Source organism: Myotis myotis, unplaced genomic scaffold, assembly GCF_014108235.1.
Source record: "Myotis myotis isolate mMyoMyo1 unplaced genomic scaffold, mMyoMyo1.p scaffold_m19_p_1, whole genome shotgun sequence".
Taxonomy (NCBI): Eukaryota; Metazoa; Chordata; class Mammalia; order Chiroptera; family Vespertilionidae; genus Myotis; species Myotis myotis.
In genome coordinates, this window is record NW_023416313.1 from 218,628,034 (window position 1) to 218,640,493 (window position 12,460).

A 12,460-nucleotide genomic window follows, 5' to 3' on the forward strand; every position below is an offset into this window, starting at 1 on the left:
CGGGGGTGAGGAGCTGGGAGACGACAACTGGGTCATCGAGGTGGTGGGTGGAGCCTGGGGCCGATGACACGTGGGTGTGCATGGTGTGTTCACATGTCTGTGTGCGTGTGTGTGTGTGTGTGCGTGTGCGTGCATGTGCTCACACGTGCACCTGTGCCGGTGCGGGATGAGGGCAGTGGCACTCGGGCTAGAGCTCCATGGACGGAACTGGCTTGAAGGTAGACATTTGGTGGCTTGCGGGCTGAGGTGGTGACTTCTGAACTCTTCATGGAGCATTTCAAACATACAGCGGAAGAGAACCGTGTAACGTGCTCCCAGCCCCAGGACCGACATTCCCCGGCCTCCGTTTCATGCCCCCCACCCCTGCCCCCCGCCCCGTGCCTCCCTCATCAGCCTTGGGTGCTCACCTGGAACCTCAGCCCCTTGGGCCATGGCCTTGGGCTGTGGGGGCCGGAGAAGCAGCTGCAGCCCCTTGGGGTTGAGGACTTTCTGCTGGAGCACAAGCCAGCGTGGTCCCCAGAGCAGGCCCGGGGGGTGGGGGGGGAGTGCCGGGCACAGCGGGGGTGGGGCCGCGTGTGCTTACTGTGTGTGACTGAATAGTTCGGTTTATTTATTTATTTATTTTTTTTTAATATATTTTATTGATTTTTTTTTTTTTTTTTACAGAGAGGAAGGGAGAGAGATAGTTAGAAACATCGATGAGAGAGAAACATCGATCAGCTGCCTCCTGCACATCTCCTACCGGGGATATGCCCGAAACCCAGGTACATGCCCTTGACCGGAATCGAACCTGGGACCTTTCAGTCCGCAGGCCGACGCTCTATCCACTGAGCCAAACCGGTTTCGGCATTCGGTTTATTTTTGACCGTCACCCAAGGGTATGTTTAGAGAGAGGACAAGAGAGAAACGTCAATCGGTTCCTCCCATATGCGGCCTGACCAGGAATTGAACCTGAAACCTGGGTATGAACCCCAACTGGGAATGGAGCCCCCGACCTTTTGGTGTGTGGAATGACACTCAACCGCCTGAGCTACCCGGCCAGGGCTGAACAGTCGTTTTAACCGGGTGTGTGGGATGCCGTTGGTTGAAAACTGGATAAGAAGTCCTTTAACCTGGTGCCCACCCCCTGGTCTAGAAAACGTGGGGTTGGTGCTGACTTGGGGCCGAACCCGGTGGGTCAGGCTCCTCTGCTGGTTGTAACTTCACCTCTTGGTGCTTTTGCCTGAACTCGGCCCGGGGGGAGGACTAAGCTGCACACACGTGCCCCTTGGGGGTCCCGGTTACGTCAGCCTGGCTGTTAGAGGGACGTGGGGGCCAACAGAGCAAGTCCCAGCCAAAGCAGCGGAAGGAAATAATGCTGTCTTGGGTCGTAGCCCAAGAGCCAGGGACATGTGAGTCCCCGCTGGTGGGAGGGGGACGAGGTCCCGCTCCCTCAGGGGGCCCTCCCTGCTCCTGGTGAGGCTGCAGGGCACCGGCTTCCCAAGGAGGACAGCGCGGAAAGAGGGTCTCTCTCCCTTCCCCCCTGAAATCAATAAAGATATAATTTAAAAGAGAGAGAAGAACAAAAATAAAGATAAAAAAAATAAACTGCAGGTGTGTACTGCACACAGTGAGGGTGCCTTAGGGCAGCGATCTTAAACCGGAGTGCCATGAGGGTTTTTTAAAATCCCCAGTTCTTTTTAAAATTATGTTTTTATTGATTTCAGAGAGGAAAGAGAGGGAGGGATGGAAACATCAATGATGAGAGAGAATTATTGATCAGCTGCCTCCTGCACGCCCCCTACTGGGGATCCAGCCCACAACCCGGGCATGTGCCTGGATCAGGAATCCAACCATGACCTCTTGGTTCCTGGGTCAAGATGCTCAACCACTGAGCCACACCAGCCAGGCATGAACCCCTACTTCTGAGCCAGGCATTGTGCTAGGTACTTTTCATGCACACTTTAAAAAATATATTTTGTTTTAATTGATTTTTTGGGGAGAGGGGGAGAGAGAGAGAAACATCAATGATGAGAGAGAATCACTGATCAGCTGTCTCCTGCACACCCCTTACTGTGCATCAAGCCCACAACCTGGGCATGTGCCTTGACCAGGAATCAAACCGTGACCCCTTGGTTCCTGGGTCGACAGTCAGCCGCTAAGCCACACTGTCCAGGCTCATGCGTACCTTTTCACAGCAACCCTCCAGGGCTGGAGTTTTTGGTTTTTTTTTAAAATATATTTTATTGATTTTTTACAGAGAGGAAGGGAGAGAGATAGAGAGTTAGAAACATCGATGAGAGAGAAACATTGATCAGCTGCCTCCTGCACATCTCCTACTGGGGATGTGCCCACAACCCAGGTACATGCCCTTGACCGGAATCGAACCTGGGACCCTTCAGTCCGCAGGCCGACGCTCTATCCACCGAGCCAAACCGGTTTCAGCAGGGCTGGAGTTTTTATTATCTCCACTTCTCAGTGAGGAAATGGAGGCTCAGAGAAGCCAAGGAACTAATCCAAAGTTACACAGCAATTAAGTGACAACCTGGGGACTCCCAAGTCACAAGGGGAGGGACTTATTTTTTTGCCAACCGGTTTCCCCCCCCCCCTTTCCCCTCCCTCCTCGCTGTTACCCTCTGCGTGGGGAGCTGCCATCATTACTGTGGCCCAGAGGCTCAATCAGGGGCTGTCCCTAAGGGACCTGACTAAAGCAATCCCCCGCCCAAAGGGCCTCCTGAGTTGAAGTTTTAATTAGCCATCACTGCTCTTCCCAGAACCCTGGCCTGCCCAGGGCGACACCAGCCCAGGCCAGCTCTGCGGCAGGAGGCAGGACTGGCCTCCAACCCAACCAACAGCACAGCTGCAGCCACCCAGCACGGGAGGGGTGTGCCTGGGCCCTGCCCCACCCCGCTTCCTGGCCCCCTGCCGGGAGGATTTTTACAACAGGCAGTGCCTGACTGTGTACCAGGGGCACTGACCTCTTTTCCCTTCGATTGTCAAGTTAAAAAAAATGATAACAGCCAACCCATCAATAGCTGTCTGGTATGAACGAATCAAAATCATACCTTTTTTTTTGTCAGATCGGCAAAAAATATATCTATTTTTGGTGTGCCGCAGAATTTTATTAGTTTCTGTGCCATGAGATGGAAAAGGTTGAAAGCCCACAACCTGGGCATGTGGGCACTTTAGTGACGGGCACTTTCCCACAGGCCTAGCGGAGCCTCCCGGGTCCTTGCGGAAACCGTGACATGAAACTCCACAGAGGTGGGTAGTCTCTTCTTCTCTTGGCTTGTTTTTATTTTATTTTTGTTTTGTTTCATTTATTTTTATTAATTTCAGAGAGGAAGGGAAAGGGACAGAGATAGAAACATCAGTGATGAGAATCATTGATCCAGTGCCTCCTGCACGCCCCCTACTGGGGATGGAGCCCGCAACTGGGCACGTGCCCTGACGGGGAATCGAACCGCGACCTCCTGGTCCATAGGTCGACGCTCGACCACTGAGCCTCGCTGGCCGGGCGGCGTGTGTGTTTAGAGTGGATGCTCTCTCTGTTCTTTGGGGTATAGTGTTTGTTTGTTTGTTTTTGTTTTTTGTTTTTTTGTGCTTGCTTCAGTAGCACATACACTAAAAAAATATGAATGATACAGAGAAGATTAGCATGGCGGCTGTGCGAGGGTGACGCAAGTTCATCAAGCGTTCCATATTAAAAAAAAATTTTTTTTTAACAACTTCAAACTTTCTAGGCAAAGCTGTGAGTTTATGTCACATTGGCCGAGTCAGTCCCCAGCCTGGGCTTACATTTCTTTATCTGTTAAAGCAAAGCAGGGAGGCCATTTGGGCTGGAAGGTGGCCTCCGCTGCACTGCAGTGTTCTAGAACTTTCCATGTTAATGCGTGTGGCGTTTCCCAGGCCACCAGCTGCCTGTGGGTTTTCTTTTGACTGAAAATTTTTGAAAACTACATTTGTCCGACTGATGTACACCTTACGGTGAAGGTCACGCTTTGGGCCCACGGCTCTGACCTTTGGCAAATGTGCCCCGTGGAGCGACCACCACCATAGACAGGACGGTTTCCTGCTTGCAGAAAGTCCCCTCGTCTTCGTGTGGTCAGCGCTTCACCCACCTTGTGACCCTGACCTGTGCTCTGTCCCCATGCACCGGGTGCTCCCAGGGACGTGATGGTCAGCGCTTCACCCACCTTGTGACCCTGACCTGTGCTCTGTCCCCATGCACCGGGTGCTCCCAGTGACGTGAACAGCGCATCTCCGCCCGGGCCATGGCCAGTGTGAGGTCCAGCCGCCCCAGCTGCATCCGGGCCGCGTTCAGCGCCACCAGCACCAGGGCCGGCCTCCGCCGGAGGCAGAGGAACGCGCTCCATCGCCTCAAGGTGCTTCCCCGCAGCCTTTCCCTCTCCCGGGAATGGGGCGGGGGTGGGGGCGGGCGAGGGGACCCTGTGTACCCGAGACCAGGAACCCCTGCCCTGGGCCCGGCCGCCTGAGAAACAGGTGCTTGGCGTCATCCTTCCAGGTCTTTTTCTCTTCCCCGAGTCAGGTGTTCACATCCCCTGTCCTTAGGGAGCCTGTCTTTTTTTTTTTTTAATATATTTTATTGATTTTTTACAGAGAGGAGGGAGAGAGATAGAGAGTTAGAAACATCGATGAGAGAGAAACATCGATCAGCCGCCTCCTGCACATCTACTGGGGATGTGCCCACAACCCAGGTACCTGCCCTTGACCGGAATCGAACATAGGACCTTTCAGTCCGCAGGCCGACGCTCTATCCACTGAGCCAAACCGGTTTCGGCGGGAGCCTGTCTTTTGATTAAGAAAAGAAAAAGGAAGAGTTGCTTTCCCCGGCAGCCTGGGTTTGCTGGGGAGGGTTCTAGAATGTCTGCCGAGCAAGGCCTGGCCGCGTCCGGACCTCAGCGTCTGCATCCTCAGGGAAGGGTTGGTGGACGCCTGGTTCTCCCCGGAGTGCAGCTGTCCTGGCGGGTCCCCGGGACATTTTTGCTCTTCCCAGTGCGCTCGCGGGTGGGTGGTCGCCGCCAGGTCTGTCTCCTGCGCTTCTGGTTCCTGGTCCGGGGAGGCCCAGCTTTGCGTTTCAGTCCCTCAGCCAAACCTCTAAGGCAGGGGTCCTCAAACTACGGCCCGCGGGCCACATGCAAATACAAATATTACATTTGTTCCCGTTTTGTTTTTTTACTTCAAAATAAGATATGTGCAGTGTGCATAGGAATTTGTTCATAGTTTTTTTTTTTAAACTATAGTCCGGCCCTCCCACGGTCTGAGGGACAGTGAACTGGCCCCCTGTTTAAAAAGTTTGAGGACCCCTGATCTAAGGGCTCTACTGCCCCTGCTCCGGCTCCTCCTTGCCAGTCCCCGCCCCTGGCAGAGACCATGGGCGCGGGCAGTGGGCACCCGTGCTCTTGCCTTTGAACATTCAGCAGCCGCCTGCTTCCCTTGATTGGAAGGATTGTTCAACCCCTTTTCCCCAGGTCAATCACAGGAAGAACCACGTGGACTTCGTGGAAGGTATCTGGAGAGAGGTACGTTCAACCATGAGCTGGCAGCCACTCTTAAGTTTTATTTATTTTAATTTTTTATTAATTTGAGAGAGAGAGAGAGAGAGAGGAAGTGGGGAGAGAAAAACATCAATTTATTGTTCCGCTTGTTTATGCATTCATCGGTTGACTTGTATGTGCCCTGGCCGGGGACCAAGCCCGCAACCTTGGCATATTGGCAGGATGCTCTAACCAGCTGAGCCACCTGGCCAGGGCCGCCAGCAGCCCCTTATGTAGGGGATGGCGGGAGCCGTCCTGAAACCCCAGTCCCCAGGGCGAGCCCGGGGCCAGCCTTGCCAGCTGACCTGGGGAACAGCCTTCAGCCTGCTTGCAGACCCTTTCTGCACGGTACTGGTGACATATTTTAGGAAAAACTTCATTCTGATATTTAAATTATTTTTACTCTTTCAAAAAAATTTTAAATAAGGAAAAAAAAGACTCGAAGTATTTTTGTCTGGACAGTTGACAAGTGTCAGCTTACAATTCATCAATTTCAAAATTCTCAATTAAAATGAATTCCAAAGGTCAGGGGTGAGGAGGGCTGCTACTAGACGTCCAAAAAGCTCCAAAGCCGTTGGCCGTGGTGGCAGCCCCGGGGGTGGTGTGGCGGTGGCGCCTGAACTGTGGCTCACCCTGCGGCTCACAGGTGCTGCCCAGGGGCGTGGACAACAGACCACGGCGCCTTTCAAAATAGGGAGCCGTGGGACCTGAGGGCTCATTTCAGCTTCTCTCAGCCACTGTGCCAGGGCGGTGGGCAGCGAGGGGGTCTGTGCAGGCCTGGTCAGGGCGCAGGAAGGGCCGAGTTTGTCCTGCCCCAGGGACTCTGTGCCTTGGAGGGGATGTTGGGAGGGGATGGGCTCAGGCCCCCTGGTGGTAGGCCGGCCCGTGGACGGAGTCAGCAGGGGCCTGACCCAGCGCTGGACGAGGGCTTTCATCACAGGGCTCTGCCTGGCCGGGGCCGCGGCAACAGTGGTTGTTGCGGCCAAAGGTAAACTGAGTGGGGGGGTGAAAGGATTAAGGAAAGACAGATAAGAGAATGAAAGCTGGGTCTCGGTGGGACGCTGCTCCCGGATGAGGAGACAGCGCCAGCGCCAGCGCCCACAGCCGTGTCTTTATTTTATAGCAGATGCCACGAGGCAAAGTAGGGGCGTGATCACGTTGTTTACAGCATTCTCGTGAGTTTCAACCTCACTCAACTACATGCACCTGAACTCTACCCCAAGGCACGTGGGGCCACGTGTTCGGACCATAGGTTCAAGCTCACAACCACAGCCGTTGGCTATGATGGTGCTGGGAGGGCCCTGCCCTCCAGCTGGGACTAGCACGTGGCAGTGAGAGGACCCTGTCCTTTCATTAGTCCGAGGCTTGATCCTGGCCATAACACTGTGGCCGCGCCCCATAGGTGCTCCCTCAGGCGCGCTGGGTGCCATGTGACTGAGGCAGGTTAAAGGATCTGTTTGGGAGGCAGGCCACGCCAACTTTGCCGGCATAGGTGAGGGAAGCATGGCCGTAGACCAGGAGCTGCACCGGCCCGCTGCTGGGAGGGGCTCAGGGGCTTTGGCGTCAGTTTTTAGATCCTCACGCGGGTTTGGAGGACACCCCCGCCCACCTGGCCTGTGGCTTCAAGGACTGTTCTCCAGGGGACGTGACCGGCCACGGGCCTGCGCACACACCCACCTCCGGGAGCCCAGACGTCCACTCCCGAGACCCCCTCTCGTCAGAAGGCCCAGCCGTGAAGGCCACCGGCGGGGCTCCCGCGCCCCTGGGGGACAACGACGTGGACATGCAGCCCGCAGAAATGACGGAGGAAGACGGGGGGCCCCTCCTCCCTGCCGGGGAGCCCCCCGAGACTGGCCGGCGCCTGCAGGGCAGGGCCAGAGTGTCACGGCCGCCACCCAGACTCGCGAGTGAGAAGGACAAGGCGCCCAAGCTCTCACTGTCCAAGAGGAAACTGGAGCTTCTGCTGTCGGAGCCCGAGAAGAGGAAGAGGAGGAAGCAATACGCGGCCTAGACCCAGGTGAGCGGGGGCGGGAGGGCAGAGGGGGGCTGGGGCTGGGGGGGGCAGGGGTGGGCGGGACCCGGGCGGAGCTCCCGCTGTTGGAGGAGCAACACAGCCCCATCTCATTCTGCTGTCTCACCTGTGCCGCTCCAGGGACATCTGAGCTGATGGCTTTTTTAATTTTTATTTTTTTGGCAAACATTTAAAAAGTGTATTTTGATTGACTTCAGAGAGGAAGGGAGAGGGGGAGAGAGAGAGAGAAAGCAACATGAATGATGAGAGAGAATCCTTGATCGGCTGCCTCCCACACACTTCCTACTGGGGATCGAGCCTGCAACCTGGGCATGTGCCCTGACTGGGAATCGAATCATGGCCTCTGGGTTCCTAGGTCGAGGCTCAACCGCTGAGCCGCCCAGCCCGGCTGAGGGCCGGCTTTGGCTCATTCGCCGGCTCATTGGGGCGAGCATGGGCCCAAGGCAGTGACATCTGAACACAGCAGGGCGGCAGCTCTCGTGCTTCCCCGATTGACAGTGTTTCCTTCCTCACAGGCAACGACCGCACGCCCTCCGCGCCCCCTCCGAGCCCTCTGCCGGCCACTGCCCGCAGCCCCGGGACCACGCTGTTCCCAGTGCCAATAAAGGGTCCCCCGAGGACAGGGCTGCGTGTCCTTTGGCGCCTGGGCCCTGGGAGTCGCTTCTCTAGGGCAGCCTGGGCTGGTGGCCTGTGTGGTGGAGCTGCTCCTCGGGCGGGTGCTGTCATGTGCCCCCTGGCCCCTCAGGTCCCCCTTCTGCCAGCTCAGCCAGTGAGAACAGGTAGGGCTGTGGCCACTGTCCAGCTGGACCCTCCAGGGTCAGGGCCTGTGGTGGTCCCAGAGATTAGGTCCTGAGTCAGCGAGGGGCTGGGTGGGGCAAGGCTGGAGGAGGCCCTGCCCTGGTGGTGTCACCTCGGGCGTGGGGTTGGGAGGCCGTGGGTGCTTGGGCACTCCTCCTGGGCAGTCCTCAGCGGGGATCTGGGACCCTGGACCTGCGGGACGGCCCCAGGCTGAGGCGGGGATGGTGTCTCAGGGGTGGCTGGGTGGCCGGCAGCTGAGTTGCTGCAGCCAAGTCCTCCGCCCTGTGGGGAGCTGCTCTGCGCTCCCTCCCGCGGGGCCTCCGGATCACGGCGAGTTCCTCTCCTGTTCTGGACCCTCACCTGGCGCCACATCAGCTTCTGTGCTTGGGACCCTCGCCCGTAAGTGGGGTGACGTGGGGCGGGCTGGAGGATCGGGACCCTCACTCTGCTGGGACCTCCCCACTCAACCCTGGGAACTCTTGGAGGGACCGGAAGGTCAGAGCCTGTTCCAGAAGGGAGGCCACACCCCCTACGCTGCCCTCACGTCCCCCTGAACAGGAGCAGCACTCAGACTGCCAGCTGCCGCCCCCTAGGATCTGCGGGAATGAGACGCTGGGAGGAGACAGGACGGGTGGCAGAGCCGGACGAGCGCCTCAGCACCTGCTCCTCCACGAGGGGCTGCACAAGCTAAGGTATCGGTTATTTATTTTTATTGACTTCAGAGAGGAAGGGAGAGGAAATCATTGATCGGCTGCCCCCTGCATGCCCCACACTGGTGATCAAGCCCACAACCTGGGCGTGTGCCCTGACCGTGACCTCCTGGTTCATAGGTTGATCTCAACCACTGAGCCATGCTGGCCGGGCTCAGGTATCGGTTATTGATCCAGGACACCTGGCTGCTCGGTGTCCCGAGGGGTTCCTACCCAGGCCTGTAATTCAGCAGCCGCAGCAGAGCTCAGTGCCCGAGGCGGTGCTGAGACAGAGGAGGCGGGAGCCGGGTCATGCTTAGTGTTTTATTTAATAAAACAAGCCATGCCATCGACCCTCAAAACACGTGCCTGGGCCCGTCCACCTCACCTCCCACCAGTCCTGACCGTCCGTCCTCACGCTCCTCCAGCCTCAAACCGACGACCTGGCTCCGACAAGCGCATGCCTTTCGAAGGTTTAAGAATGAGAATGAGTCCGTGTTAAATATTGCATCGTCCCCTACAGACGGGGAGCTGGGAAACGTCGTTCACTCCGTGCACAGGACGGCGACCCCACGCTCGTAGAAGCTGCGAGGGTCTTCCTTGGTGGCGATTTCAAAGTCCACCGTGAAGATGAGGTCTGCCCGGGTGAAGTTCAGGTAGACAGGTAAGGTCACCTGCGAGGAAAGGCGGGGTCAGTGCTGGCGGAGGGAGAGGGAGGGGGCGGCGAAGGCGCCGAGGGCCTTCCTGAGGGAAGTGGGGCTCCTGGACTGTGGACCAGGGGCGGGTCCCGCTCCGGGTGGATAGGGGAGGTGACCTCGCTCTGGTTACGGGGTCGTGTCTCCCCGACCGCAGAGGCCAGGAGGCGCCACCTACCACATTAGCCTTCTTCTCCGCGTTTGTCTGCTTGACCCAGCGCAGCTGTGTGAGAGGCAGGACCGTGGAGATGGCGTTGGAGAGCGAGAGCTTGTTGTTGCTGCACATGGCCCCCTGCAGCTTCAGACCTGGAGGAAGGACCAGCCATTAAGAGTGGGGACAGCCCGGGAACCCGCGGCCCAGCTCAAGCTCCTGGCCCTCTGACCTCCTTCCACACGTCTGGGGGCGACACGGAGGCTGGGTCCACACCCTCCAACTCACCTGTGACCCCAAAGCTGCAGGCGTCCAGGGTGGTGTTCTGCGAAGTGGTGACATTGACCTCCAGGCAGAGCTCCTCCAGCGACCAGCTGTTGGCCTGGGCCACGTACTGCCTCGTGGCGGTGATATACGCCTCGGGCACAAACAGGCCGCCCAGACACACGTGGATGTTCTGTGGGGAGAAGCAGCCCCGGTGAGGAGCACGCCCCTGCGTCCTCCCAGGTCAGAGCTGGGCCTCTGCTTGCCCGCCGCCCCCTCCCCCAGCCCGCGCAGGAGCGCCATCACCACCTTCAGCTCCTTGGCGCCGCCAGACGCAGCTGCCAGAGAAATATTCTGCAGCTGTTTGATCCTCTCGCTGAAGTCAGACACCCACTGGATGACGGTCATGCCCGCAGGTACCGTGTAGTGGGACCAGCTGCGCGGCAAGATCCCTGCAGGGAGACCCAGGCTGCCGGCATCAGTTCCCACAATCCCCCAGCAGACTGGGCCAACCTGCTGGCACTCACCTGGGTCCCGAGTGTGTCCAGAGGCACACTCTGCCCCCTCCCCCCAGCGGCACCGCATGTGCGTGGCTGGGGCTCCGCCTGCCCTACAGCAGCTCAGTGCACCCGAGGGTGCGTGTCTGGAGGACCTGACACCACAGCCTCAACCTCTCACTCACAGCTCTGCCTGGAGGCCTCTGATGATGCGGGCTCCTGGGGTTGCTGGGCGACACCTGGGCTGCCCTGCGTCCTTGCACCTGCGGTGCCCCCGCCCCCTACATACTGCAGAAGTTGCATAAAGCTTTTAGTTCCTGTTCGACGGACCAACATAAAAGGAAAACAAATGCCTTTGGCTTTCCTTTCTAAGGCTGCCCGAGTGAGGGGCCCAGCAGCCAGAGAAGCTGGAGCAGAGGACGGGGTGCGAGACCTAGCGGACCTGCCGACGCTCTGAGCACAGAGGCCGACGCCCAGCCCCCGGGCACACCTTTCACCAGCTCGTTGATGAGCGTGCGCAGGTAGTTGGTCTGCTTCTTCTTCCCTTCGCACACTTGGACGACGTCAGCGAGATCCTGGCGGACATCCTGCAGCAACTTGGCGCCCATCTTCACTTCCCTCTCGAAGAATCGGAACAAAGGGTCCTAAGGTGGTTCGCACCGAAGGCAGAGCGAAGGGAAGAGGGTTTAGAAGAGGCCGTCTCCCCAGTAACCAGCCCCAGGACCCCAGCACCGTGCAGGTGCCCACAGCTGCCCGAGCACGATCTGGGCCCGACCTCCATGATGCTGGTAGGACCTGACAGGGTCCCCAGCTCCTGGGAGATGGACAGCCTTCGGGACTCGCCGTGTAGTGAGGCAGCCTCCCGTCTGGCTTGGGCGAGTGCCTCTGGGACAGCACTGAGCACAGTCTGCCACCAGCCACCTGGCTAAGAGCATCTCGAGCCCCTGGACTCGGGTGGCCCTGCCCCTCCCGCCGGCCACTGGCTAAGAGCGTCTCGAGCCCCTGGACTCGGGTGGCCCCGCCCCTCCCGCCGGCCACTGGCTAAGAGAGTCTCGAGCCCCTGGACTCGGGTGGCCCCGCCCCTCCCGCCGGCCACCTTGATGTTGTCCACTGTTCGCTTGAGATGGCTCAGCGTCTGGGGAATGAGGTGCAGCCAGTTGGAGGCGGTGGTGTGCAGCGTCCTCATCCAGGCGGGGCGCCCGTCGGACGTGGAGTCCGCCCGCGCCTTCTTCTCGGTCTCCGCGTAGGCCAGGTCGTCCTCGTCCTCCAGCATCTGCATCTTTAGCATCTTGCTGATCATGTCCACGCCTGGGCCACAGTCCCAGCAGCGGAGGGGGCAGCGAGGCAACAGGGAGAGCAGAGGAAGAAAGGACTTCATGTGAGGCCAGAGTGTTACCCACAGGCGTGCAGGAGGCAGCCCACCCACGTCGCACTCCCACATCGATGTTTCTCCTTCTCTCTCTAGAAATTACAAGCCAACCCCCCTCCCCCAAACAGATGGCTGGCCCCCAGCAGCCAGTTCTGAGCCCGGGGGTGTGGGGTGGGCCTGAGAACCTGCCTTTCTAAGAATGTGCAGGCGAGGCCCATGCTGGTCTGGGGACCACACTTTGAAAACCACTGGATCAGATGCTTATTGGGAAAGCATCTGGCAAGTGAAAAAATTCTAAAAACATTCCAGTAAGAGACCGATGGTTTAAAACATCCCTCAGTACCGGGTACTGCCAACTCTCAGACGACAAGCTGAAATGCTTTCTGAGTGTGGACTGACCCCCTCACTTGCACAGACACAGCCTCCCA

The 12,460-nt window shown here is 58.2% G+C and overlaps 2 protein-coding genes and 1 pseudogene across 2 annotated transcripts in view; 2 read left to right on the forward strand and 1 right to left on the reverse strand.

Annotated features, from left to right (window-relative positions):
* Positions 1-3,579: 3,579 nt before the first annotated feature.
* Positions 3,580-3,698, forward strand: LOC118661566 (annotated as a pseudogene).
* Positions 3,699-3,778: 80 nt separating this feature from the next.
* LOC118664899 lies at positions 3,779-7,548 on the forward strand. Its single transcript, XM_036325608.1, has 3 exons — positions 3,779-4,364; positions 5,472-5,522; positions 7,105-7,548. Exons 1-3 carry the CDS (start codon positions 4,254-4,256, stop codon positions 7,546-7,548), a joined length of 606 nt encoding a protein of 201 aa, XP_036181501.1. The 5' UTR covers positions 3,779-4,253.
* Positions 7,549-9,366: 1,818 nt separating this feature from the next.
* The window catches only part of DYNC1H1 (dynein cytoplasmic 1 heavy chain 1), a 69,831-nt gene continuing 66,737 nt past the window's right edge, over positions 9,367-12,460 (reverse strand). The window contains exons 73-78 of the mRNA XM_036316656.1: positions 11,760-11,971; positions 11,154-11,307; positions 10,476-10,618; positions 10,191-10,359; positions 9,930-10,057; positions 9,367-9,730 (exon numbers count right to left, since the gene is read on the reverse strand). Of these exons, the coding sequence (XP_036172549.1) occupies positions 9,602-9,730; positions 9,930-10,057; positions 10,191-10,359; positions 10,476-10,618; positions 11,154-11,307; positions 11,760-11,971 (935 nt within the window). The 3' untranslated portion in view covers positions 9,367-9,601. The remainder of the gene's footprint in view (positions 9,731-9,929; positions 10,058-10,190; positions 10,360-10,475; positions 10,619-11,153; positions 11,308-11,759; positions 11,972-12,460) is intronic.